General features: G+C 30.7%; 5 protein-coding genes and 1 non-coding gene across 10 annotated transcripts; 3 read left to right on the top strand and 3 right to left on the bottom strand.

Annotated features, from left to right (window-relative positions):
* Positions 1 to 211: 211 nt before the first annotated feature.
* On the top strand, positions 212 to 1,874 carry LOC106776683 (protein FD-like). The gene is made up of 3 exons (XM_022775736.1): positions 212 to 877; positions 1,094 to 1,171; positions 1,407 to 1,874. The coding sequence occupies exons 1-3, from the start codon at positions 440 to 442 to the stop codon at positions 1,476 to 1,478; spliced, it is 588 nt and encodes a 195-aa protein (XP_022631457.1). The 5' UTR covers positions 212 to 439; the 3' UTR covers positions 1,479 to 1,874.
* Positions 1,875 to 5,908: 4,034 nt separating this feature from the next.
* TRNAE-UUC lies at positions 5,909 to 5,980 on the top strand. The gene has a single exon. It is a non-coding gene; the product is annotated as a tRNA-Glu (tRNA).
* A 1,282-nt stretch (positions 5,981 to 7,262) lies between these two features.
* LOC106777444 (RING finger protein 44) lies at positions 7,263 to 7,831 on the bottom strand. Its single transcript, XM_014665026.2, has one exon. It carries the CDS (start codon positions 7,776 to 7,778, stop codon positions 7,410 to 7,412), a length of 369 nt encoding a protein of 122 aa, XP_014520512.1. The 5' UTR covers positions 7,779 to 7,831; the 3' UTR covers positions 7,263 to 7,409.
* Positions 7,832 to 9,813: 1,982 nt separating this feature from the next.
* Positions 9,814 to 13,478, bottom strand: LOC106777073 (UPF0434 protein Mmar10_2939). 5 transcript variants are annotated; one of them, XR_001376918.2, is made up of 5 exons: positions 13,311 to 13,477; positions 13,178 to 13,232; positions 12,685 to 12,822; positions 11,252 to 11,406; positions 9,814 to 10,106 (listed from the first exon to the last, which is right to left on the bottom strand). XR_001376918.2 is itself a non-coding variant. In XM_014664591.2 (4 exons), the coding sequence occupies exons 1-3, from the start codon at positions 13,397 to 13,399 to the stop codon at positions 12,718 to 12,720; spliced, it is 249 nt and encodes an 82-aa protein (XP_014520077.1). In that variant the 5' UTR covers positions 13,400 to 13,478; the 3' UTR covers positions 9,853 to 10,106; positions 12,685 to 12,717. The 5 variants fall into 5 exon arrangements, 3 of the variants coding, with proteins under 3 accessions (XP_014520077.1, XP_014520074.1, XP_014520073.1); XR_001376917.2 differs by lacking the exon at positions 9,814 to 10,106 and adding an exon at positions 10,626 to 11,013; XM_014664591.2 differs by lacking the exon at positions 11,252 to 11,406 and having other exon boundaries at positions 9,853 to 10,106; positions 13,311 to 13,478.
* A 3,119-nt stretch (positions 13,479 to 16,597) lies between these two features.
* LOC106777146 (pentatricopeptide repeat-containing protein At3g51320) lies at positions 16,598 to 18,887 on the top strand. Its single transcript, XM_014664673.2, has one exon. It carries the CDS (start codon positions 16,832 to 16,834, stop codon positions 18,551 to 18,553), a length of 1,722 nt encoding a protein of 573 aa, XP_014520159.1. The 5' UTR covers positions 16,598 to 16,831; the 3' UTR covers positions 18,554 to 18,887.
* Positions 18,888 to 19,693: 806 nt separating this feature from the next.
* Positions 19,694 to 22,097, bottom strand: LOC106778026 (SKP1-like protein 1B). Its single transcript, XM_014665905.2, has 2 exons — positions 21,685 to 22,097; positions 19,694 to 20,101 (listed from the first exon to the last, which is right to left on the bottom strand). Exons 1-2 carry the CDS (start codon positions 21,976 to 21,978, stop codon positions 19,928 to 19,930), a joined length of 468 nt encoding a protein of 155 aa, XP_014521391.1. The 5' UTR covers positions 21,979 to 22,097; the 3' UTR covers positions 19,694 to 19,927.
* Between the last annotated feature and the right edge of the window lie 5,543 nt (positions 22,098 to 27,640).

Genomic DNA, 27,640 nt, shown 5'->3' with positions numbered 1-27,640 from the left:
GAAATAGCAAATAAAATTAAAAAAATTTGGTATAAAGAATTAAAACCAGAATTTTATAAAGTTGAAGGACTAAATTGCAACTTAATTTGAAAAAATGACTAAAACTAAAATCACTTAAAAGTACAGGAACTAAAAACATATTTAATTTTTAATTTAATAGGTGAGAAAATGAGGGTTATGATTTATCATTGGCTAGGGTTTCGGCTGGCGCATGTCACGTGTCGAGAATCCGACATGACTACTCACACAGAGTGCACAGAGATCTGCAAAATATAGAACAACCACCAAACACACTGACGCCACTCCAAAACTTGACTCACCCTCTTCTTTCTCTTTCTGTTTCTGTTTCTGTTTCTCCTTCTCAGCTACAAAACTTTGCAACATTGCCGAATCCTACCAAACAAGGTCATCATAAAATTCCCTAAAAATCCTTTCAACAATGGAAGAGGTGTGGAAAGACATAAATCTTGCTACCTTAAATGACCAAGTCACACGCTCCACAACAACGCACTCCAACTTGGGAGGAGTAATCCTCCAAGACTTTCTCGCCAGACCCTTCACCATCGATCCACCAAACACCATTCTTTCCTCACAATCTCCCACCCTCTACGCCGCCCCCTCCTCACCGGCACCACCACTCCTCACGGCTCTCAGCTTGAGCTCACACCCCCACCTCCGTTTCGACCCTCACACGCAAAAACCCTCACACCCCCACCACCCTCCTCCACCCTCCAACCACTCTTGCTTCACCACCCCAACCACCGCCTCCTTAGGCGCCAAAAGATTCGCAGAACCCGATTGCAACCTCGGAGACAGAAGAAACAAGCGCATGATCAAGAACCGCGAGTCTGCTGCACGATCGCGAGCCAGGAAACAGGAAAAATTTACCTTCACCTTTTCGCTCTCCTTAATTTTTCCGACCGACAATTCTAGGTTTAACTGAATCTAGTAGTTCCGCAAATTTAGGTCGAGGATAAAAACGAAACAAAAAAAGTGTCATGAGGTTAAATGAAACAAATATCACTATTGGAAAAATGGATGTATTACGCGCCTCACATCGTTTCCATTGTTTTTTTTTTTTTGGTCTCTTCAGGCTTACACGAATGAATTGGAGGTAGAAGTTGAGCAATTGAAGGAAGAGAATGCAAGGCTGAAAAGACAGCAAAAACAGGTATGTTTCTGGTTGGAGAATTTCCACTTGTGTACAGGGGGTTGAATGCGTTTCAGAAATAACATTAAGAGAGATAAAATGACAGAATTTGGGAACATACTATAAAAAACCAGAAGTGGTGAGATTAATGTCCTACGTCATTGTATAGCTAAAACAGTGGTTGATGGTTTGATGTTGCACTGGTAGTAGTAGTAGTAGTAGAAGGTAATTGTTTCCCTATTTGACTGCATTTCAGCTGAGTGAAGTTGCAGCCAGTGAGCAAAAGAAGAAGGGTAGCCTATATCGAGCATCTACAGCTCCATTTTGAGGAGGGTCCTCGATGGTTTAACCCACTTCGCCCACATGCCCCTGAATCTTCGGTTTACCCTTTTCAGTGATAATGATGTAATGCATTTCTGGATTTGTGGTCGCCACATTTCCACCTTTAAATTCCTATTCCTTCCTTTTGTGACCTTACATAGTAATAGTATATAGTGTAGTAGTAATTTGGGGAATGTAAGAGAAGAAACAACAATCTGGTTTTTGCTTCTTCCATTCCCTACTTATTTTCATTGCCCTTTTTATGGTATTGCATTCCTAACTAGTTTTGAGTTTTAACGTCTTTCTCTTTAGTTTTTCCTCTTTATCGCTAAAATTTCTTCATGCGGAAAGTAATGTTCCTGTTTCTTGTTTCTTTCCTAAACTATCCATTCTTGCCCTAGCATATCCAACATTGCTTTATATGTATGTTTTAATTATGAGTACATATGTAACCGTACCATCTCACTTTAAAACCTCTATTAATGTTTTTCTTTTTTAATCTTTCTATCCCATCAACTTCTTTTATTTCCAATTTTCTTTATCTCTTTTGAGATCTCATCACTCATGTTGCATGCATTTAGGTACCCATTATCTTCTTTTGGAGAATCACTTTTAAACACTTTCTAAGTTTTCACACATTTAATCAACTGTCTGGTCTTCCTTGTAGATCTCTTTCTAGGTTTCAAAATGAGCCATTTCGAATAATCTTTAATTTCTTTATCTAAAAACTGTTTATTTACCATAAATGTGTTCTACGAATTAACAATTTAGTTAATTTAAACTTTTTAAACGATACTTGAAATAGTAATCAAACTTAGAATTTATTATTGCCTTTAGCATTTTGGTACTTTTTTTTAACCCATTTAGTATAACATTTATTCTTTTAATTTTCTGTAAAATATTAAGTTTAAAAAGTATAATTGTATAACATTAATAAAGAGTATAATTATGATTTTTACAAAAGATCGTAAATATATTTAAAAAAATGCATATAACAACAAGATCTTTAATTTTAATTAAAATGTTAAAAAAAAAAGTTAATTTGTTAACGTACATAACTTCATTAACGATTCCGGCTAGTGGAAGAGGGGACCAGAAAAGTGTTATATGCTGGAGGATATTTTGCAGGACAAGACGTTTTGTTCTTTTCGCTTCGTGGCGCCAACTATTATAATGTCCCATTAATTTGGACTTTTTTCTAAAGAAAAACAAACAGTTATTTAAAAACTCAAATTTTTTTTTAAGAAATTACTTACACAAAATATATTTTAACACTAATTTTTTATACTATTTTGACATTATCCACGTATCAAAATGTTGTTGGACGATTTTAAATTAAAAATGATGTAGAAAATTGGTTTGAAATATCATTTTGCATTATGACTATAGCGTGACATGGTTGACATAAGGGACTGGGCAAAAAAGTCTAGTAAAATATATTTTTTTATGTTGTCATGTTTAATAAAGTTAATTTAGTAAATAGCCATTTAAATAATGTCTTGTTTTTTCATCTGTTTAAAAAATGTTAAATAGTATTTTTTTTTTTAAGTTTAAGTTATATATAGATAAGAATCCATGTGAAGTGTTCCATTAAAAAACTGTGCCAGTTACCTTTTGATTAGTTCTCGACATTATTTATGTTGACATTGGGTGGTCTGTGGTCATAAATATTTCTCAGATGTTATAATTGCAAACAAAAATTGCATAAGAATTTTGAATCATTTTCGCCGTATAAAAACCGTGGTTTCCTGATTATTTTTGTATTTATTATAAAAGTGAGTTTAGATCTAACTTAATTCTAAAAACCAATTTATAAAATTAGATTTATATTTTATTTATATATTATAAATTGATTTTATCTCTTATTGATGTAGAACTTCCAATAATATTTGTGAAAAAAAAATAATAATAGTAAAGGATAGCTTCAATTGTGACTAAAGGATTTTTTTTGAAAGTCAAAATATCATTAAAAAATATAGTAATATGGAAAATTCAATTCATTTATAAAGTTGTAAATTCAACCATAACTTTTGTTTTTTTTATTTCTGATGAAGTCATACATTAAAAATTTTCTACAAATTATAAAAATTCGCGTTTCTAATTATAATTTTTTAATTTTTTAATAATGTTTTTTAATCTTAATAATGGTATGATATGTTGAGAATTTAAGATGAATAAGAAGTTTTATATTAAAAGAAAATAAACAAGATGACTAACGTATAAATAAAAAATTGATAAAATATATTGTCAAATAATATTACTATCTAATTTTTTCAATAAACTTGGCATAAATGAATGAAAGGTAGAAAGAAGTATGAGCATTATGGGATTTGAAAAGCAATAAGATGATGGAAGTAATGGAAACAAGAACAAAATATGAACCAATGAGGTGCCGACAGCTACATGGTATAATTTGTGAAACAAAATAACATGTGTTTTTGTAGCACTCTGTTTATCATGTGTGATTGGGCCAGTGTCTATTGTGAATCTGGGTTGTCGCAAGGTGCAACATAAAAAACAACAGATAAGTTGCCACTTCCAACATAATATATTAATGTTGTTTTGCGGTCCCAGAGAATGATGAGATTCAGGTCCTTCATGTTTGTTTTTTCTTTTTCAAGGAATTTCTTTTATGTTAAAAAAAAATTAAGCCTGAGTTAACTTTAAAAAATAAGTTTATAAGATAAAATTTATATTTACTTATTTTTATATATCAAACTTTTAATATGTTTTTTAGGTTAAAGTATATATATATATATAACAAATAATAAATATCTTGATAGTGAGTGATATATGATAAACCAAACAAACAAAAACATTTGTTAAAATATGTCTTAAGGCATAATTCTGATATCATCTTTAGAAGTAAATTTTCAATTTAATTCAATTTCATAAAACTAGTTTGTAACTTAAGGTTTATAGTCAATTTAAAATCTTAAAAAAAATCGTTAATTTTTTTTCTATTTATGGAATAGATATTTTTATTGAAAAAAGTTCTTTTAACAATATTTTTTTAACAACTTTTTAACATGTCAATTTGTGATTGGTCCGTTTCAAATATTTTTTATACGTAAATTCAAATATATCAATAAAGTGATGACATGTATCCTGTTATTAAAAAAAGTTGTTAGAATATCAGCATCTATTTTTTTTTTTATGCGTGATATGAGTGAATTGTTGTTGAGTAAAGAGTGGAGGAATTGTTTTCTCCCTGGTGTGGATATGTTGTATGATAAGAAAATTTGTTGACGTGGGTAGAAGAAGGGTGTTATTGGTGTTAATTTTGAATGTTTATCTCATACAGTATAAGAATTTTTTTTTGAATTTTTTTAATAAGTGATAATTTATGATTGGTCTGTTTTAAATATACGAACCAATGAAACAGTGACACATAAATTGTAAAAATAGTTAAAAAAGGTTGTTAAAATATCATTATCCTCACATAAAAAAGACTTTATGGAAAGATGATGTGGTACAACAGATGTGGAATATTATTATCGATGTTTCAACTGCATGAATATCAATGGAGGCCCACTAGGTTCCTTCTCACAACACAACCATTGACTTGACCAAAACGAAAGATTGGTTTTTCTTCCTTTTTATCCTAACTTCCCCCACGCCAACTCTTCTCACATAATCTTCTTCCAGCTAAAAATATCAAATTCCCAGAACAAAAATTGCAACTTTTCACTTAATTGAGATTTTTATCCTTTTGGAATTTATGATTTTCTTATTTTCTTGAGGTTTATTTTTTATTACGTGCTTCTCTTCATCGAATAGTCAATTCAGTTTTATCCTTCTCCTGTATTGTGTTGTATCTTATACTTCATAATCAATAATTTTGTTTCTTTCTTCCTTTATTTTCAATTTTTTGTGATATTTAACTCGTAATATGGTATAAAAAAAGGTTTTTTCATATATCATGCGTGGTTACACCTTTGATTCTTCTCATATTCATGTGACCACTTAACCTAAAAACTTATAGTTAATATTCTACTTACTAATAATAATTAGATACAAATTAAAACACTAATTATTTGTAGTCATAACGTTAATATTAGAACTCAATTTAAAATTTATTTCACAAATCAATTATAGTTTTATATTTATAATAAAAAATATTTTACACTCAATAATTTTTAGTTTATAAATTAATATTTAAACTATATATTATAATAATTTTTTTTTTTTCTAAAATTAGTTGTTGTTTAAGAATTTTTTTTATAGGGTAAAAGAAAACCTTTATCTTGTGTAAGTCACGTTAAATATACATTGTAAAAGTGATTTCAGAAAAAACCTATACTAAATATATTAAAAGGAATATTTACGGCGCTATAATTTCATGGTCGCACAAACTTGTAGGAAGAGCTAAACATAATAATAAGTTATAAATAATTAATTATTAAAATATTTAAATGTATAATGTAAAAGCAAGATTCCGTTGTCGTCCAGCGGTTAGGATATCTGGCTTTCACCCAGGAGACCCGGGTTCGATTTCCGGCAACGGAAACATTTGATATTTTTTTTATATTGACATATTTGAACTGATTCTATTTGTATTTAATTTCTTCATTACTTTTATTTAATTAAAATTTTGAAACACAATTTTGGAAATGTATTAAAGGTTGTTTGACTGCATAAAATATTTCTTTTCATAAATTTGAAGACATAATATTTAAAAAATTTGGTACTTGTTGAGAGTTTTTAGTGGGAAGAGACGTGAAAAATTCATCCCCAATTCTTCACGAAGACAGTATGACATTGTTTTCCGTGGAAAAACATGCATACTAATTTAAGAAACCTATTCTCGGACTTTCGAAAACTAATCGTCGTAAGTATGATGAGATATATTCCAAAAACTATGAATGAAATATTTGCATAATGGGGTTAAGGTTTGCACAATAAAAGGGAGTACTAAGATAAAAAAAGATAGAAAGATGAAAAAGGTTGCAAAACGTAAGAGAAACACGAGAAAGGATATAAAAATCGGGATAAAAAGTTACTGATTAACGAAGTAATTTCCCAATGTAGTTTTCAGAATTGAACAAAAAAATCAAAAAAGAAAAATGTAAAAAGAAAAAAGACATTGGGCTTGATAGCTATTGCATTCACCTATTGGGCCCTGATGGTCCCGTGTTTCGGTGAATTAATTATGTATTGGTCTAATTAGCGTGTAAGATATTAATTTTTAATCTATTTTTGATCATTTTAATTAATGATAAAGTATGCGGTACAACATTTTTATATAACAAATTATTGGATAATTTTAGACTTTAAATAGATCTGTAAATCAGTGTATTGAATTGAAAAATGATTATTTGACACACCTAAATTTTTTACATTCATTTGACATAATCCTTGTTTACTTTTTAGACTCTTCTTTCTTGAAAAAGAGAAATGATTCTTTGACATACCTAAATTTTTTACATTCATTTGACACTACCCTTACATTTTACTCTCTTCTTTCTTGAAAAATTACAAAACTTTACATTTTTTGGACCATTTTACCTTTGTATCATGTGTCAAATAAATGTAAAAATGTGTCATGGTATTATTACTCCTTGAAAAAATACAAAACATTACACTATTGTAACCATTTTATTCTTGTATTCTGTGTTAAATAAATATAAAAATATGTCATCGTATTATTACTCGATTGAATTAGTTGCTGAGTGAGAGAGATTGAGGATGAATGTTATGGAGAAGATGATGTTTTTCTTAAAGAAAAGAGAAAGCATGATGCTGAATGAAATTGCGTAAGAGAAGAATGAATATTTGAATACTATTCCTTATTATGTAATTCATTATCAAGTATTGGCATATAGAAGAGAATCGAACCCCAATAAAGTAAAAGGAAGTGAGAAAAGGAAGACAGGGTGATTCGAAAGAAAGGTTTATATGAGATTGGAAAGGGTTGCATGAAGAAAACTTGAAAGCATCACATACCAGCTATATGGAAAGAAGAAAACCATATCAACATCTCTTCAGTGAAGATATCAGGACGATGAGACTTTTGCTCTGCTGATCCCAATGAGAAACGGCAAAGTGGGCATGTTTTGTGGTGACCCTTAAGCCATCTATTTACACAAATCTTATGGAATTTGTGAGAGCAAGGAAGAACACGGATTTCATCTCTTGCCTTTAACCTTGATAAACACACACAACACCAACAATCTTCATTCAAATTGCTCATATAAGAAGGTAAAGGGACATCCTTTTTCCTTTGTCCTTCGGCTAGGCCAATCAGATTGCTCACAAGTGATACCAAGCCTTTCAGAGTCATCTCATTTACTCCTTCGAAAACCATCTCAATAAGAACACCCTTATCAAGAAAAAGAGTTTCAACTAATGCTCACAGTATCATAATCATGGTTATTCCGAACTATAAGGTTGATCTCGTCATAAATATTCAAACAAAAGATGGAAAAGATTACCAGTTTACCTTTCCTTATTAATATTTAAAACCTATCGAAAAAGTCACATATTAACTAGAGATAAGACTATTTAAGTGTATGTAAATGAGTGCAAATCTCATTCTATAAATTGGTTTTTGAGATTGAGTTAGATTTAAATTTCACTACTAACAACGTATAAAAAGAATAAAAAAAAATTATAAATTTAAATTCTTCTATTAAGAAAAATTAACAATTAATATTTGCTTGGTTTGAAAGGATGGTTAGATAAGGATTGTGTGACGGTTTCTATCGTCCAAACACAAAAGCGGTTACACCAACATCAGAGTGTTACATTTGACCTAGTACCTCTTTCCTTTGAGGTAGAAGAATAGTACTACTATAAACTACTTCAGTGTAATACCAGGTGTCTTCCACTACGTGTTTGATTATGGTTTTTCAACGTATTTTTTCTTTCTCCTCGTTGTTTCTTACTTTATTTATTGTTTTTTTTTCTAGTTTTTTGTTGTTGATCTTTTCATATATTTGGAATGGCGTTCGGGGAAGGCATGATTAGCTTGCATGGTTAATTGAGATAGATAGGTATTTTGAGACCCCTAGCTTGTAGAGCACTCATGTTGAATATTTTCACCAAATCTTATACTTGTCTTAGTCAATGAAAACTCATACTCTACTACTGTTCCCAGCCCACGTTTTCCATCAACATGCACAGTCATTGTAAATGTAAGAATCCTACACAATCACCTTTATACTATGTTGTGAAAGGAATCAATGAAAGTAAAACTAAAAACTTTTTATGCTTATTAATAATACCTTGAAGTATCTTCTTAAAGGTTTTTTTTTTTTAAAAAAAAGGATTACTTTCTCTGTAACCAGATTAATGAATATTATTTGTATGATTGAAAAACTAATATAGTACAAATTGATTTTATTTCTTAAAATGATAAAGAACTTTTTATAGAAAAAAATTTTAAATACTTTTTTTGTTAAGAGAAAAAAGTAAAAGCTTTTTTTTCTAGTTTGTATAACAATATTTTTATATGATGTATTTATTTCTTTTGAGCTTTCTTTTTTATTCATCAAAATAAGAAAAGAGAATATTCTCTAATTTTTTCTTTTATTTCCATGAATCAACATAGTACTCCTTTTTTACTTTATTTCTTTTTATTTCAATTGAGTCCTTTTTTTCCTCTTCCTTTTGTTAACTCAAAATGTAAACAGATATAAATCTTCTTTTTATCTAGCTAGTGTGTTTAAAATTAGGATAATATACTTAGACAATATTTTTTTGACGATATTTGAACATCATTTACATGTCATTCTGTGATTGGTCCAAAATTATTCCACAATCAATAATAATATTCATAAACACCACCATAGACCAATCACACGTAAATGATGTTCAAATGTGGTCAAAAAAATGTTATATAAGTATCGTTATCTTTAAAATTATTGGATGAGTACAGACATACTAGGTACTTTAACAATTAACTAGATACATAAGGATAATGATACTTAGACAACATTTTTTTGACAATATTTGAATATCACTTACGTGTCATTCTGTGATTGGTTCAAAATTATTTCACAATCAATAATAAAAATCATAAATACCACCATGGACCAATCACAAAATAACACGTAAGTGATTCAAATATTATAAAAAAATATTGTCTAAATAATATTGTTCATTAGGGATCCTAAGGAATTACTGTTGAATAATTGGCTGGAGAAATTTCAACATCATGTTCATGTTGATAGTTTTTTAAGTTTAATCCTTTTTAAAGAAAAATGCACTGGTTATTTTTATTATGTGCAGTGCAGGTATGTAGCTTTTTACGTAAAACAATAAAACTCTTGAACTTTTAGTGTAAAACACGCTTGCAAAATGCACTATGAAGGATCTATCTCCAACAAAACATAGTAGAGTTTAGAAGGAACCACTGCAACATTTACTTCCACGTCATGTTGCAAAGAAACATATATTTGAACTGACACATCACAAAGTGTGTCTTTCTTTGATCTGATATAAGAAGCAAAATTCTGAGAGTCCTGTGATTAATACTTACTTTTTTTCCTCTGATCTCTCTTATGATAATAACATTTATTGATATCTATAAAAATTAAATCTTATGATGGATAACGAACGTAATAATATGTTAAAGTTATACTATATAGGTGTCACTGCAATCTTTTGTCTTTATTTCTTTATCTTCTTGTACCTACATAAAATGTGAATTACTGAGTTATAAATCAAACCAACACAGCAAAGATTTATAGACTGCCACATTAGAGGTGCATCACCAAAGACCCCATTAGATTCAGAAGTTTCTAGTTTTGTTATTGGAAAAACATTATATTTCAATGTGCTATATATTTACAATGCTGTTAGAAAAATACTTTAAAAATATTTTATTTTTAATTTTAATTGAGTCAAAGTTTCTTTCTTATTTTTAGAAGTGTGTTAATTTTTGGATTATGGATTAGAGTACTGAATTAAAATTAGGATAAAAATGTCATTAGTTACTCTTTTAAGTTTTAAATATTATACGGGACCAGTGAAAATGGACGCTGAATCAAATTTCTCACAAGTTGCACCTCCAGCTTTTGATGGAGAAAACTACGATCTTTGGGTTATCAAAATGGAAACTTACCGATCAAAATTCACAAGGAGAGAAAAAAGTAAAGGAAAAATCATGTCTACTTGCAGGTGTTTCTCAAACCACCTTCACAAGAATTATGACTCTTAAATCAGTCAAAGAAATTTGGAATTATCAAAAGTAAGAGTACACTGGGATGAAATAATAAGAAACATGCAGGTGCTTAATTTAATGAGGGAATTTGAGTTGCAAAGCATGAAAAAGTCATACTCGGACAAATTGTTGGGTATTGCCAACAAGATAAGGTTGTTGAGCAGCAATTTTCCTGATTCAGGAATTGTTCGAGAAAATTCTAGTCAGGGTGCCAGAAAAGTATGAAGCATCTATTGCTTCCTTGGAGACACAAGAGATTTGTCTAAAATCACATTTGCAGAAGTACTACATGCATTCCAAACCCAAGAGCAACGAAGTTTGATGAGGGAAGATTTGTTGAAGGTGCTCTTCTAGTCAAAAGCCAACAAGCCAAAAACTACAAGAATCGTCTAGCCAACGCTCAGAGTAATACAAATAATCACGATAAAGGAAAAGGTGGAAAAGAAAAGTTACCCAGCTTGTCAGCTTTGTGGCAAACTGGGTCACCCTCTATTTAGATGTTGGCAAAGACATGATGCTAAATGCAACAAGTGCAATCAAATGGGACATGAAGCAATCATATGCAAGAGCAAAAATCAATAGAGGAAGCTAAGGCTGCTGATGAGGAGGAATACCTGCTATTTGTAGCTACTTGTTTCTTGAGCAGTGAATCAAGTGAAAACTGGCTGATAGATAGCGGTTGTACCAGGTAATGGTGATTATATCTCAGTCAAAGGCAAGGGGACAATTGGAATTACAACACAGTTTATTCCCGATGTTCTTTTCATTCCTGAAATTGTCCAAAATTTGTTAAATGTTGGTCAACTTATTGAAAGAGGATTTAGAGTTATTTTTGAAGACAAAAATTGCTTGATTAAAGATGCAGCTGATCTGTTCAAGGTGAAAATAAAAGGTAAAAACTTTGCTTTAAAACCATTTAAGGAGGAGCAAACTATTTTTTCAAGGAAAATGTGACGGAAATCTAGCACAAAAAGCTAAGTCATCCTCATCATATTTTGGGTGCAAAGAGTTTCTTTTATTTTGAAGCAATGGCTGCAACATTAATGTTGATCCTTTTCATTGTGGTTGTAGTTTGCCATGAAGGAAAAACAAATTCTTTCATTAGAATCGTCGATAGGGTTAAGGACATGCCCCCCTTCTAGCTAAAATGCTAGGGTTATGATTACAACCATGGATAAATCAGGAAACAATTTAATACATTATTGAAACGAGGTGTACAAAGAGTTATGTTGGAATTCACAGTTCAGGATTAAGAGATTTTTTACAGAAGCCAGATTAACTTTCATGGACTTTTGCAGTTCCTGGAGGAGTGTTAGGAAAATGCTTTAAGAATATTTTATTTTTAATTTTAATTGAGTCAAAGTTTGTTCTAGGAGTTAGTTAATTTTTGAATTATGAATTAGAGTAGTGGATTAAAATTAAGGTAAAAATGTCTGGGTAGTTTTTTAAGTTTTAAATATTGGACGGTTTCTCATTATTTCATAAGAAAGAATACAACACAAGAAAGAATACAAAAGTATTTTTCCTTCAAGTAAGTTACTCTAGGTTTCTTAGTTCTAAAAAAACCAACAAATGCAGATAAGTTAAAAGAATATACAGGGAGAAGACACCAAAGAAAAGAAATTGGAAGTGCTCTCGATTTCCTACACCATGGACCAGCTTCATCTTTATATAAAGCTATTGATTATAGATCTCCATAACCTTATATCACTTTAACAGAGGTTAGTATCCTCAACACTTGTAATTGAACCAAACAAATTACAACTTTTGTTTTTCACTACTAATTTTCACAAGAGTATAATAATAAACCTCGAATCATACAGTTAGAGAACTCTAGGAGATACAAATCAGCTATTAATGCAAACAACGAAAGGGGAAAGTGAGATTAATTTGTTCAAATTCTTTTCTTTCGATGAAAAAAAGAAAAACATGATTCTTCCCTCCAAGTGAAAACACTGTCAGCAGAGTCACAGAAAGTTGATCGTCATAGAAGGAACAACAGCAACCAACACTAAGGAATTGAAATCCAAACAGAGAAAAATCTTACAACTTAATCTTAGGCATTTCTTCCATGACTCTCTTAATTCACAGCTGATAAATTGGTATCACTATCATGTTTTGACGCATCTTCTTCCTCGAGTATCTTCCCATCTCTTGGAACCAAGCACGGTACTCCATTTTTTATCTAACAAGTAAAAAGAAAAAAAAAAAAAAAAAAACATAACTACATGAATCAACACTCACCATTAAACAATATGCACGTTTATTATTGGAGAGAGGGGTGATTTTCCCCTGTAATGAACATTTTCAATACAAATATTTTATAATCCTTCAAGATTCTTGAATTTACAGATGGAACAAACTACAGATTCATAGATGCTGGAAAATAGGGCTTATGCAGTAACCCTCGCGGAGAAAATTAGGATTTCGGCAACAAAACAACATTGTCAGCTGATAAGGATCCTTAAAATTCCCAAAAGGATAAAAAAGGAACAGAAAGTGAAATTGAAATGAAAGAGAAGAGGGGAATTAGAACCGACGGGAAAGGCAACGCCAATAGCATCACTGATCAGGGAATTTGATTCCTCACAGTACCTGCAAAACAAATGAAAGATTATTAGTAAAAAAAATGAAGAAAAATATGAACAGTTATGGAGAAATTGATTGGGGAACCTCAAAGGTTGCTTAGAAAGAGGGCAAACGAGGATGTCGGATAGGGTTTTGGCTGCTTTTTGCAGAACCTCTTTACTTCCTCTCACCATTTCCGTTCAATTTCACGCTAGACTGCCAGGCAACCCCTATCAAGTAATTTTCATAAATTGCAAAATGGCCCTCTAATGAATTTTCGTTATTGTAGGTCTCAGGCTCCTCCATCGTGTTTACAGGAATTATTTTTTTTCGGACATAATACTCAGAAATAACTTTCCTGAAAAATAACAAAATTAGTTCTTTTTCATATTTTTGGATAAATTATTCAGATAAATAGTGGATGTAATGCAGAAAAACTAATATATTTTATTCTTAGTATAAGAAAAAAAATATAATTTTAATTCACCAATTTTTATTTTATTTATATTTATTAATATTTAAAACAGTTAAGTAATGTTTAATTTTTAGTAATTGTCATATATGTCTATTACAAAATTAATATAAATATGTTAAATTTGTAAAGTAAAAATGAAAGATTTATACGTTTTAAAATAAAAAATAAATAAAGTTATAAATAGTTAAAACTTAAGAAGTCAAAATTGCATAAAACAAAATATAGGAACCAAGATTATGGGTAATTAAAAATTGGCTAAAATTATAAAATTGTTTTAAAAAGTTTTAAAAACTTACAATTTTAATAAATGGTTTTTTTCTTAATTATTTAAATATATTTGTTTTGATCCCTAATAAAATAATATTATTTGATCTCGAAAAGTCTTAATATAGTGTTTTAACCTTGTCCATAGCATGTTAAATACAATATTGATGAGGGGTTACTCCCTGCACCTCCCCAATTCCAACCCTCACCCCATTCTATTTTTACCCTTTCCTCTATTTTTTCTATTCCAATTTTATCCTTTAGTGAAAATTTATATTTAGAAATACAATTTTATAATTTTATTCTCTCACCCCCACATAACCTATTTATTCTTTTTTTTTTTTATGTTCATGCTTTTATCTTTACGCTTTCTTCCCACAAATTCTTTGTTCTATTTTTCTAGAAATTCTTTCTCCCATTCTTCTTGTATTTCAAGTGATAATTGAGATATCGATTTGTTCTGAAAGAATTTGTCCTTAAATTATTATATCTCTGCATTACATTGATGTGGTGGTGTTCTATCCAACCTCAACATTGGTGTGGTGGTGTTCTATCCAACCTCAGCAGCGATCCTCTTGGAGTCCAGGTTAGTAATACTTTCGTAAAACCGTTAAAACGAATGGCGACTTCCGTTTATCCTTAAACGGATGTTGACATCCGTTGACGGATTCCCAGATCCGTTTAAGCGTTTTTAGATTATATTATGTTTTTGTTAGTTTTATTTTTTAAGATTTGTTTTTATTAATTTTATTTTTTAAGATTTGTTTTTATTAGTTTATTTTTTAGGATTTGTTTTTATTAGTTTTATTTTTTAAGATTTGTTTTTATTAGTTTTATTTTTTTAAGATTTATATTTTAAGATTTTATTTTATTAGTTTTAAATACTTTATAAATTAATTATAAATACAATAAACTAATAAAACAAAAAATTAAAACAAACGTAACAAAATTAATTGAAAATAAAAAGTTAAAATATAATTACTTATAAAATAAACTAAAAAAATAAAAATAGGAAACGGATGTCGACATCTGTGTTTCGGTGCCTGTCTTCTTCCTCAATGCGCACAACACAAAGATGACAGAACTCAAACAGAAACACCAACCAGATAAAGCTACCCAATCCTACACTACACATTGCATACGTTTAAAAAAAAAAGAAGAAATTAAAAGAAACTAACCTGTCGAAGCAAGAACCACCGCCTCGCACCGCCGCAACACCCGCCGCACCAGCACCCTCTGTGCAGCAACCACAACCGCACCGCCCAACAGCACCAGGCCGCACAAACAGAACCTTCGAGAAGTGGGAGAGTGAGAGTTGCAGAGCGTTTGGAGGAGGAGCATTTCAAAAGCTTTGGTGGGATGGGGGTGGGAATACGAAGAGGAATCTGAGTATGTGTGTTTTGACTGAAGCAGACTGTAAAAGAGGTAGGGTAGTTTAATTAGGGGTAAAACGGTAAAAATAAAAAAACATAAAGATTAATTTTATATTTAAAAAAAAGTCCAAAAAAGTTGGGGGGTGGGAGTTGGAATTGGGGAGGTACAGGGAGTAACTCCCTATTGATCATGATATTTTTAATTCAACTTAGATAAAGTATGTCTTGATTGTGATATTTTTAACTTTGGTTGTGGTTAAAATAATTTAAACTTTATCTTACTTAAAATTTAAGTCAAAATCTCAAAATATTTAAAATTCACCTCCTCTTATAATTATTCTTCGTTTCAACCTTACACATAACATATTTACCATCACCTGAAATATATTATTTTGCACTATATCATAATCAAATATCTTCAACTTCTTTTTTTTTATCTATTCCATCTCAATAAGGATATAACAATTTTACAATTAAAATTAAGTGTAGCGTTTTTATAAAAATAGTTTCAACTCTATCTTGACAAAAAAATTAACTCAAATCAAACAAAATATTTTCAACTTGGTTTTGGACAAAGAAAATTCATCTTAATTGTAACAGTAATATTAATTTTTCTAGAATTATAATAATATTAATTTTAAAAACATTAAATTTTAAGAAATTATGTTTGGAAACCCTTATACAATGGAGGAAGAAAGAATGAAAATTTTTAATTTTTGAGAAAGCTTGACTGATAGGTCCCATTTTTCAAAATAAATAATCAAATTTATGTTAAGAAATAGATTGCTGATTTTATGTATGTAAAAGTAATGTTTTTTTATGAGGAAAGATTTTTTCTTTTTTTTTTAAACCAGCCTATTGAGAAAACGTGCTTCACATTCTTCTTTTAACGAAGATTACTTTCATAAACATTTAGATTTGGCCTAATTTTGAAGAGTACGTGATACACTTTTGAATCATTAAATTTTTAAATGATATATAAAATTAACTAAATATTAGGTTTTAATACTTATTTTCAACTGGTACAAAATATATATTAATAATACAAATAACTTTATGCCATCATTAAATATTTGTTTAAAGAAATTTTTAAAAGAAAAAAATATTAAATTATTGTTTTCATAACTTCAAATTAATTCGTATTTAAGTTCATATACAAAAACTCTTTTATGTACTTTTTTCTATTTTATGCTCCATTTAATTATGAATATTATGAGTACAATTTATAATTTTTTACCCTAGTTTTTTAATTATTTTTTTTCTGTTGAGAAGTATTTTAAAAGTTACAAATGTGTACTTGGTTGATAACAAGTTTAACGTAACAAAAAAGCAACATAACCTGAAACAGTGTCTGTGGTATGCTTGGATGAAACGCACCGTTTAGTGTTTGCATCATGAACACAACACAAGGCACGCACTAGAAGAGGCGAGCTGAGAAGAGAGGCATGTTGGCCGTCAATGGCGATTAAGCTTTCCTCATCGGAAGAAGACTGTGAAACCCAATCTCCAAATGAATGGCCAGAATCTCCACGCGCCAACGGTTCCCATTCCGAAGAACCTTTCTCACGCGCCCCATCACCACCACTCGCACTTCATCTTCTTCGCTCACTGAAGCGAAAAAGCCAGGATTTTCGCTCTTCTCACAATTCGAAACGCTTCTTCGAAACTCGTGCCAAAGTGCTCGCCACCTCTTTCAAATTCAAGCTCTCCTCGTCACTTCAAGCCTCTTCCGCAACCACTTCTTGGCACGCACCGTTTTGAGTCGAGCATCCCGCTTATGCGACGTCGCTTACACCCTTTTGATCTTTCGTCACATTAACTCCTCTGACACCTTCTGCGTCAACACCGTGATCCACGCCTATCGTGATAGTGATGCACCTCATCAAACTGTTATCTTTTACTTTCGCTCTTTGATGCGTGGGTTCTTTCCGAATAGCCACACCTTTGTTCCACTCGTTGGCTCGTGTGCGAAGATGGGTTGCATTGATTATGGGAAAAAGTGCCATGCGCAGGCCACCAAGAATGGTGTTGACTCTGTGTTGCCTGTCCAGAACTCTTTGATTCACATGTATGCTTGTTGTGGGAGTGTTCAGCTTGCCAGGGTGTTGTTTGATGGCATGTTGACAAGGGATTTGGTCTCGTGGAACTCGATCATCGATGGACACATGATGGTTGGGGAGTTGAATTCTGCACACCGACTGTTTGATGAAATGCCTGAGAGGAATTTGGTTACTTGGAACGTAATGATTAGCGGGTATTTGAAGGGTAGGAACCCTGGATATGCGATGAAGTTGTTTCGCACAATGGGTGGGTTGGGAATGAGGGGTAATGCCAGGACTATGGTTTGTCTGGCTACAGCGTGTGGTCGGTCGGGTAGACTCAAGGAAGGGAGATCGGTTCATGGGAGCATTGTTAGGATGTTCGTGAGGTCAAGTTTGATCATAGATACGGCTTTGATTGATATGTACTCTAAATGCAGGAGGGTCGAGGCTGCACGGAGAGTGTTTGAGAGGATGACAGAAAGGAATTTGATTTCATGGAATGCAATGATCTTAGGGAGCTGCATTCAGGGGAATCCTGAAGATGGACTAAGCCTGTTTGGCGTAATGGTTGGGATGGATGGAAATGACAGGGAAGAGAGTTTGAGGTTGCTCCCTGATGAAGTAACCTTCATTGGCATTCTTTGTGCCTGTGCTCGGGCGGAGCTTTTGGCTGAGGGCAGGTCTTACTTCAAACAGATGACTGAGGTGTTTGGTCTGAAGCCAAATTATGCTCATTTTTGGTGCATGGCAAACCTTCTTGCGAATGTGGGGCTTGCTGATGAGGCAGAAGAGTTTCTGCATAGCATGGCAAAATTTGATGGGCATACGTCATGTGAGTCATTTTTATGGGCAAGTTTGCTTGGTTTGTGTCGTTTCAAGAGGGATGTGTACTTGGGGGAACGAATTGCTAAGCTTCTTGTTAACTTGGATCCTAAGAACCTGGTCTGTTACCAGTTTCTACTGATCATTTATGCCGTGTCTGGTCAATGGGAGAATGTTTCTGGAGTGCAAAAGCTGATTAAGGAAAGAAGGTTAGGGATAATACCTGGAAGCAGTCTTTTGGACTTGAAAAATATAGTTCACAATTTCAAAGTGTCAAATAAAGTCCAAGAGGGAATTGAAGAAGTAAATACGATAATGGATGAACTAGCTCGTAGATTCAGGTTGCCAAGTCCGGATTTAAGTCGGTCATAAGTAGGCCACAAGGAAAGCACTAGCTAGATTATCAGAGGAACCCTTGAACAAGTAGTGTAAGAATTCAATTAACATTCTTTTATCAAGAATTTTGTTGATCGAGAGATCTACTCACTCAACAATCACTTAGGATCCCAGTTTTATAAAATGCCAGTGTGTCACTTAGAGAAGTCCCAGTTTTGTATTGAGGTTTTGGATTTATGATTAAGCTTATAATCTTACATCGCTTGTGCTGAACATACATTATAGATTGTTTTTGTCCCCCTGCAATAGGAGGATTGGCATTCGAAATGATTCCCCAAGGAATGTTACAAACATGAATTTATTTAAGCTTTTAAAATTTACGACAAAAGCTTTTAAAATTTCGTATTATTCTTTTAATACCCGGGCCTCGTTTATTAAAAAAAATGTGCATTTTAAAATAGTAAATAAAATAGTTTGTATATCTCATCCCAAAGAAAAAAAGTATATATAAAAATATCAAATTAGAAAAGCAAAACTTTCGAGTGAGTATATAAACACATCGAGGATACCATGACGCTAAACTATTATTTATCGGCAAATACTAACCAGTGAGCCTAACACTACTTCAGAAAATTGTTATTTTTCTTATATTGAAATACATAAAAATGAACTTTCGTCTGTAATTACATTGGTTGTCTAGATTCATTCTCTATACTTAAAAACTGAAATCATGTTTATGGCTTAATTAAAATTCTCATAAAAATTCCAAATTCTCTTAATAAAATATTAAAACAGTACAGTTTCCAGAATATTTAATTAGTTCCTGCGTTCCTCTAAAATCACTATATAATAGGGAGAAAATTGAACGGTGAAACGAGAGAAACGATTGAACTTAATGGGTAAGTGGTGGTGTCTAGTATTTAAAAGTAGTAATCAAAAAGTATAATTTGATTATGAGTGAGTGTTTGGTATTCAGAATGTCCTTTACTGCTTGGTAAAGACGATCATGAAATGGTGTCTCGAAAGGTTGCTCAACTGCATCAGCTTTACATATTAGTAAGCATACAGTGGTATTATCACTGTGGCACCATTTAGGTGCTTACACTTATTACCATGTAACGGGATGATAATTTAGGAGCCAAGGGCTGGCTGTTATTGAACTCAATAACCCTCGTGTCAGAATAATCGCTTCCCCTCATCACAACTATTACTTACAATTCAAGCGCTCTTAACGTTCATGAAGGAATATAATTCTGACTCGTGAACGAAGTCAACATAAATAGTCTGAAATAGAAAACAAACAAGTATATAGCATAGGTAAATCTACAAGGAAGATCTTTGAAAAACAGACAAGCATAGCATAAAACCACATGGCAGATCTTTGATTCATGTTTTATGAGCTTAACAAAATCATTCAAATGCCCATTGATTTTCCCGACGAACTTCCTCTTCTTCCTCTGGGGTGAAGTCATTCTTAATATTAAAGGTCTTGCGAATTTCCTCTGGAGTCTTCCCCTTGATCATGTCTGCTACAGTCTGGCATGTAAGATCCAGCAGGCTCTTGATGTTCAGGTAGTTTGCAGCCTAAAAGGAAAATTGTCTCATTAATACGTAACAGTGTATATATTGGGACAAGATTCTTCATAACAAAATAAAAAGAAAATTTTAAACTAACTTTTTCAAAAAGCTAAAATTAACTTGATCACGCTATCTTGCACTCAAGTAAATTTTAAAAAGTTAATGTTTCACTTTTAATAGAGATAAGAGGATAGGCACAATACATAGAAAATGGAAAATTTCCTATAAGGAATTGATTGAGAGCCAAATGAATCAAAAGATTCAGTTTGGTTGGGGAAAGTATCATACACATCTTGAAATGAATGGAAAGAGACTACTTTCATGAAGTGAATTATTAAATAATCAAAAACGGAAAATCTCGAGAACCATTCGAAACTCAGAAGAATTAGCGGGTAGAGGTCGTTGAACAACTTGAAAAAATCACATGCGTACTCAAGGAAAGTTGATTGAAAAGCAGGTCGGTCTCTGTGATTGGCATTGATATTTGCAAACTATTAAAAGGTATATATTTTATTTCTCTAAAGTTTCATTTAAGAAATAAATGCAGGAGACCTCAGCAATTGATGAAGAATTTACAGATGAAAATGAAGTCATGCACAAGAAACTACAGCATTGAATGAAATGAAAATCCCCAAAATTTAATGGGTAAACAACAATCTATTAATGACACACAATAGGTATGATAGTACATTAGTGGTAAATAAGATTAAACATACAGGAAAGATCCAATCATATAAAATTTAATAGATACATAATTTCTTAAAGTGGAAATTCAAATATTTTGGGTACTAATAATGTTAATTTCAAACTCGTTGACTTGCATCTTGAAGCGATGTTTAAGCAAGTTCACAAAAGTTTACCCAAGTTTAGTCAGAAAAGGGTTTGATAAGGAGTTAACTCAGTTTTATCTACCCAATATAGTAAACTCGCAAGAGTAGAGATATTAATTACGAAATTAGACAACCTTACACCCTTGTATATAAATAAATAATGCTTTTCATGCGAGCCAATACAAACACAACCAAACAGCAACCCCAGACACTGCATCAAAATCACAACAAACCACAAAAATCATCTAAAATCTCAGATAAGGTCAATAGAAAACATCAGGTCACATAATTGGCACACAGCAATTTGGCAGCTACACACAACTTGAAGAACCGACTACCATCACCAAGGATCACAGCAAGTAATAACAAACACACGAAAAATGAAAAGATTCTGAATCTTTAAACAGCAGCTCCAAAAATGGCAGAACACCATAGCGCATAAACGAGAAGAATAAATCATCAATCAGTTAACTGAGTATTATCCTAGTTCCTAAATAATCAAATAATAATTATTTAGTAATAAAATTGCTTTAACAGTATCCCGAGTATTAAATACCAATCAATTTAGTCTTTCCATTAATATATTTTGCCAACATACACAGATGCTAATTTGTGAGATGTGATATATTTTACTAATATACAAACATACAGGCAGGGACTAATTTGTGAGATTTTTCAAGATTAAAGAGACTATATAGTATGTTTTGTAATACAAATCGAGGGATAAAATTTAAAATGTTTCGAAAAAGATTAACTGACCAAGATGAGATCGAAGAGCGTGGCCTGGTCGACCTTGACGAAATCCGCGTCCCAGGCCTTGAGATCTTCCTCAGAAGGTTTGTCGTCGGGATTGGCGGCATCGACGTGTTTCTTGCAGTACTCGATGACTTTAGCGAGGATCTTGCTGGTAACGTTGGGGAGAGGGATGCCGCTGTCGGCGCAGTCGTCCTCAATCATGTGCTTTATAGTCTGCGACTCCAGCGCCACCGCCTCGTCCACCTCGAACGCCTCCCCGTCGGAACTCTTCAGGGTGATCTTCCTCGCCGATGACATGATGATATGTCGACGATGATGATTATGATTCCGAACGAAAGAAACGAAGGAAAAGGGAAAGTAACGAACCCTAACTTTTCTCTGATTCAGATGAAAAGGCAAATAACCCACTCGGGCTTTATTTATAATGCAATCTGGTTACGTATCGTCTGATTTATCCGTAAGATCTATAGAAAAACTAAACGTCACACACACGACTCTTTAATTTTTTTCTATGATTATTTTCATTGAATTTTAACAGTTTCTAAATAAATCTAAATAAAATCTTAACCGAAATATAAATGTAAATAAAATCTTAACCAAAATATAAATTAAATAAAATCTAAACAAAAATATAAATTAAAATTAAAATATCAATTGACTCAACAATAATTATTTTAATTTATCTTTATTTTATACCATAAAATAAAACAATACTGTATCTAAATAAATAAATAAATTAAAACTACTTATTTCTATTTTATTTTTTATCAAAATTAAATTAAATATTTTTAGACTTAAATTAATGAAATAATATTTAAATAAAATAATTAGTAAATCTCTAAAATTTAAATTTATTTTAATAAAATCTACCTCATATCTGTCCAGTAGATATTCATCACATATAATTATTAATAAATATATAAATAATAATTTTGTGGATTGACATTATAAAATATTAAGGGGTTAGTTTGTTTAAACTGTTTAAAAAGTATTTTTAGTAAGCATTTATTGCGATCTTTTATCTATGTATGTGAAATTATTGCGATCTTTTGTACAAGAATCATATAAAAATAAATTATTTCTTAACTCAAACAATATTCTTAATAAATATGAAGTAAAATTTATTTGATAAATTATTTTCATATTTTTTTTATTTCTACTTTATATTGCCAATAAATTGTTGAGTTATTGATTTTTCACTTTATACGGAGATGCTTGTTTATTTTGGCCATAGTTTTTATTTCTTGCTTTTTATTTTGTTTTAGCTTACCTTAGAAGCCACAAGGGTTATATTACTTTTAATAAGGCATGAATAATTCTAAGTATAATCGAATTGCATTTGCTTAAACAAAATCTAAAATATTCCATTATTTAAATAAAGCTGATCGAATAGTTGTTGTATTTCACCATTCTTTCATTTACAAAATTTTGAGGAAAAAAAAGATATTCTCGTATTTATTTAATTATTATAATATATAGATTTAATCTTTTAATTGGTTGGTTTAGTTTATTTTAGTTCGTATATTGCTTTTTAATTTAATTTTTCCATTTAATTTAAAAAAAAATCAATCTAATCTGTTAAAATTGACGTTAATATCAAATCGTGATTTTTTTTAAAATATATACATTGACACGTGTCAACGAGACCATTATATGAATTGATCATGACGTGGCAATTAATTTTTTCAAATAAATAAATATATTATAAAAATTGAAATTTTTATGAATCCGAACCTTTCTCTTATTGAGATGAAAAGACAAATAACTCACTTGGATTTTTAATATATTATTCAATTTTTTTTACACGAACTAGTTTATTTGTGTGTTTATTAAGAGATAATCAGATATTGAGGGAAAAAAAATATAATTGTCATTAAAATTATAATTGAGTTTTGAATATAATTAACTTTAAAAATAATTTATAGATTTAGAAAGCCAATATATCTATAAAAAATATAAATAGTAAATTTTGTAAAATTATAAAAAATAAAACATAGGTTTAATATCTATTTTGTTCCCTTGATTTGTAGTATGTTTAAAATTGTCGTTTTCTTTTTCAAACTTTACCAACATCCTATTTTTCGTAAAAACAATGCATGTTAGTCATTTTTGTTTACAGTGTTAAAAAGACTAACAACAGAGCGAAACCTGAATGAGTTGTACAGTTTATTATTACGTATCATTCTCGGTTTATCCTTCATACTTCTCTTTCCTCCCTTCGGCACACACCCTCTCCCTTCTCTTCATCAAACCCCAACACCACCCCTCCCTCCTCTACGCCAAATAAACCCTCTGATCACATCGACACCTTCTTCTTCGACAACATCAATTAGGGATGACAAAAAAATCCATGAGCACGGGTATCCACGGGTAAAACCCGCAGCGGATAGTTACTACCCGCAGATATTTACTACCCACGAGTAACGGGTAGCAGGTATGTTAATGCCCGCTTCTAAACAGGTTGGGTACAGGTAGTATTCTACTTGACTCGCGGTTACCCGCTACCCGCAAAAAATAATAAAAAAATTAATCTATATATTTTTTAATTAAATTTAATTAAAAATAAAATAAAATTATATTTTATTAGGTTAAAATTAATTAAAATTAAATTTTAATTTATATTTAATTTAATTTATATTATATTATATATATATATATATATATATTGTAATTTTATTTAAATTTTATTTTATTTTATTTTTTTCAATTTTTGCGGGTATCTGTGGGTACCCACGGGTTTTAAAATACCCGCGAGTATTTTTTAAACGGGTACCCGGCGGGTAGCGGGTCGGGTGGCGAGTACATTTTCATCCGGCGGGTCAGGTTGCAGATAAGCACTATCCGTGCCCAATCTGACCCGTTGTCATCCCTAACGTCAACCCATTGGAAGACATTGACTTCAACCCCCCGAAGCCCCCGGTGGGATTTGTCGCCCTGCATCGTATTTCTAAACTGTTTGTTTGTTTTCAGTGCGAAAAGGCGGGGAGATGGGGCACAACGCAGTAGTGGAGAGAGGGGAGGGCATGGGGCGGCGGCGATGTTGGTTTACGACAAGGGTGAGACACTGGGATTGGAAGATAATGAGGTTTTTTATCTCAGTAAAACAAAATTGAATAAACATAAATAAAAATAGGTTAAATTATTTCTGAAGAAACGTGCAATTAGGGATTAGGGTTTCAGAACGCAACATCAATTCAATGAAGATGCTTTTACAAAGAATATGTTTACGAAGAGTGTATACTTGTTTGACCTTGCTCACTTGCGAAAAGATTTGAGATTAAATGTGTGGGATTGTAACAATTGGAGAATATCCAAAGAGGTTGCTGAAGTCATGTTGCGTTGTAGGATGCAAACTTAGTCATGTTGATTTCAAGTTCAAAGTTTTCCTCATTAAAAGGACTAGTAACTCTTTTGGCTATCAACCATGATGTGAGAATTTAAATTTCTGATTTCGGCTATCAACCATGATGTGAGAATTTAAATTTCTGATTTCCTTTCCTTTCATTGCATATCCCTGTCTGAATAATAAAATTAGAGTTGCAAGTTACAAATGTTGAAACATTCATGTGTTATAATGATGATTACAATGGTTGAAGAAGATGAAGAAGTGTGATAAAGCTTTTGAGTGGAAAAATGACTGCCATGTGGCAGTCTCTTATTGGCTGAACTTGGTAACTAATTAGACTAGTTGGACATGTCATTTAATTTTGGCATAGAGCAACTATGCCATTAGTTTTTTAAGGCAGTAAGCAAAAAAGATCAACTTAAACTATTTTGTAAAATATAGGACATCTGTGAACTTTTGAAAAAAGGAATGACAACTTTGAACACACCCTACAAATCGAAGGCCAAAATAGGTATTAAACCTAAAACATATGTAAATATAGAATAGACTCTTTAAAAGTATCCAGGATATATATAAATATCTAGAGTTGGCTGGCTAAAAATATAAATCAATGTATAAATAGACTAATGTAATGTAAATGGTTAGATTTGTTTAATTAACAAATTTACAAACTCATTCAATATATGTTGTTAAACTCAACTAATTAGTATATGAACACATTTGTCCAATGTGTATTGTTTGATCCATCCAATTAACGGATTTACAAACTCATTCAATATATTGTTAAACTCAGCTAATTAGTATATGAATTAGTATATGAATAGATTGATGTAATGTGAATTGTTAGACTTGTCTAATTAAAGAATTTACAAAATATATATTGTTAAACTCAACTAATTAGTATATGAACATATTTATCCAATGTATATTCTTAAATTCGTCTAATTAACGGATTGAAAAACTCATTCAGTATATATTGTTAGACTCAACTAGTTAGTATATGGATATATTTGTTGAATACGCATGGTTATACTTGTATAATTAGTACATGGACAAACTTGTGCAATGTATATTACAAAACTTGCCTAATTAAATAAAGGATAAAATCGTCTCATAGATATTAACATATTCATCCAATATATTTACAAACAAACTCGTTTAATATATATTATTAGACAGGTGTAATTATATGTATAAATAATATCAATGCATGAATATTGACTTATGAATTATTTTTCAATATTTTCTTCTTCCACATAACATTTTATTAAAAACATAAAGAAATTTAGTTGAAATAACTTCTATTAATTACTTAGAATGGTGGGAGGATCTTTCAATTGATAAAATTTCAAATATATTGAGATGATAAACATGAAAATATAAATTTAACTTGATATGTTTGATCTATAATGTATTTAACTTACTTTAAAAAAAATTCAAATATACTTTTATAAATGAAATATCAAATAAATTAATCAAGATATGAAAATGACAATAATGATGATTTATGTAACAAAAAAATAAGTTTTTAGTATTTCGAATTTTAGTTTTCAAAATAGCCCTTGTAACTTTTACATCTCTGGTGTAAGTGACTTTTGTACAGTTCTTGTTATATCACGAACTTTTCTTAGATTTACAAAAAGAGATATAGTTAGTTTAATTACAATTGTTTAGATATGCGTTAATAATTCCAACAAACCCTTTGGCATATATAAATTTGTGGAATTGTGATACATTGAAATTGAATTATGAAAAATATTTACTTTGTTTATAAGATAATATATTTTTTGTAATGAATCAATATTAAATTACACAATTGAAGAACATAATATATTTTAGAATTAATACGTATGAAAAGTAATTTATAATTACATTAGCCAATGATAACGAAAAAGATTTCAATACGGTAAGTTTTTTAACTTTTCTTTTACATGATTTACTTGTAAGATTCTTATACTTTCATAAAATAAGTTTCTAAGATAATCTCGAATAAAAAAAATCTTTTAGATTTAGATTTGTGTTGGTGTTGCTCATAGTGTCATATCTTCATAAAACAACAATATATTGTTTTATTTTAGCAGGGGAAAAAAAACTAATGAATTCATACATTAATTAGTGAAATTTTTTTATCATGATTATAGTTTTTTTTTTTAATTAAGGTTCTTAAAAAATTGTTTACTTTCGTCTTTTTTTTTTTTTTCTATTAGACAAGACATCGGTCAACTTTTTTTTTCAAATTCAGTGGTGTGTGTAGATTTAAAGATAATGAATATGTATGAACATATATTTTTTTTTTAAGGTTGCTATAAATTCTACATATCATCTTTATATATTTATCGTTATAACTAAACATGTTCAACTTTATAATCTATAACATCTTTCTGTTAAGTTTCACTTTTATTTTGATTAATTTAGTCTGCGTACTATTTATATTCTATTCTATCAAAATTGTAAAGGTTTTTATTTTCTCAAATTGTTTATTCTTTTCGTCTTTGGTATGGGTCTATTAAATTCTTATTGAATTTTTTCTTATACTGCATCCTTTGTCATTCCTTTAATAAAAAATAAAGAATTTTTTTTAAAATAAATTTTAAATCAAACTTAATATTAGTT

The sequence above is a fragment of the Vigna radiata genome, chromosome 11 (genome assembly GCF_000741045.1).
Source record: "Vigna radiata var. radiata cultivar VC1973A chromosome 11, Vradiata_ver6, whole genome shotgun sequence".
NCBI lineage: Eukaryota > Viridiplantae > Streptophyta > Magnoliopsida > Fabales > Fabaceae > Vigna > Vigna radiata.
Note: the sequence above shows the minus strand (reverse complement) of the source record. Positions and strands in the feature narration are given on the sequence as shown.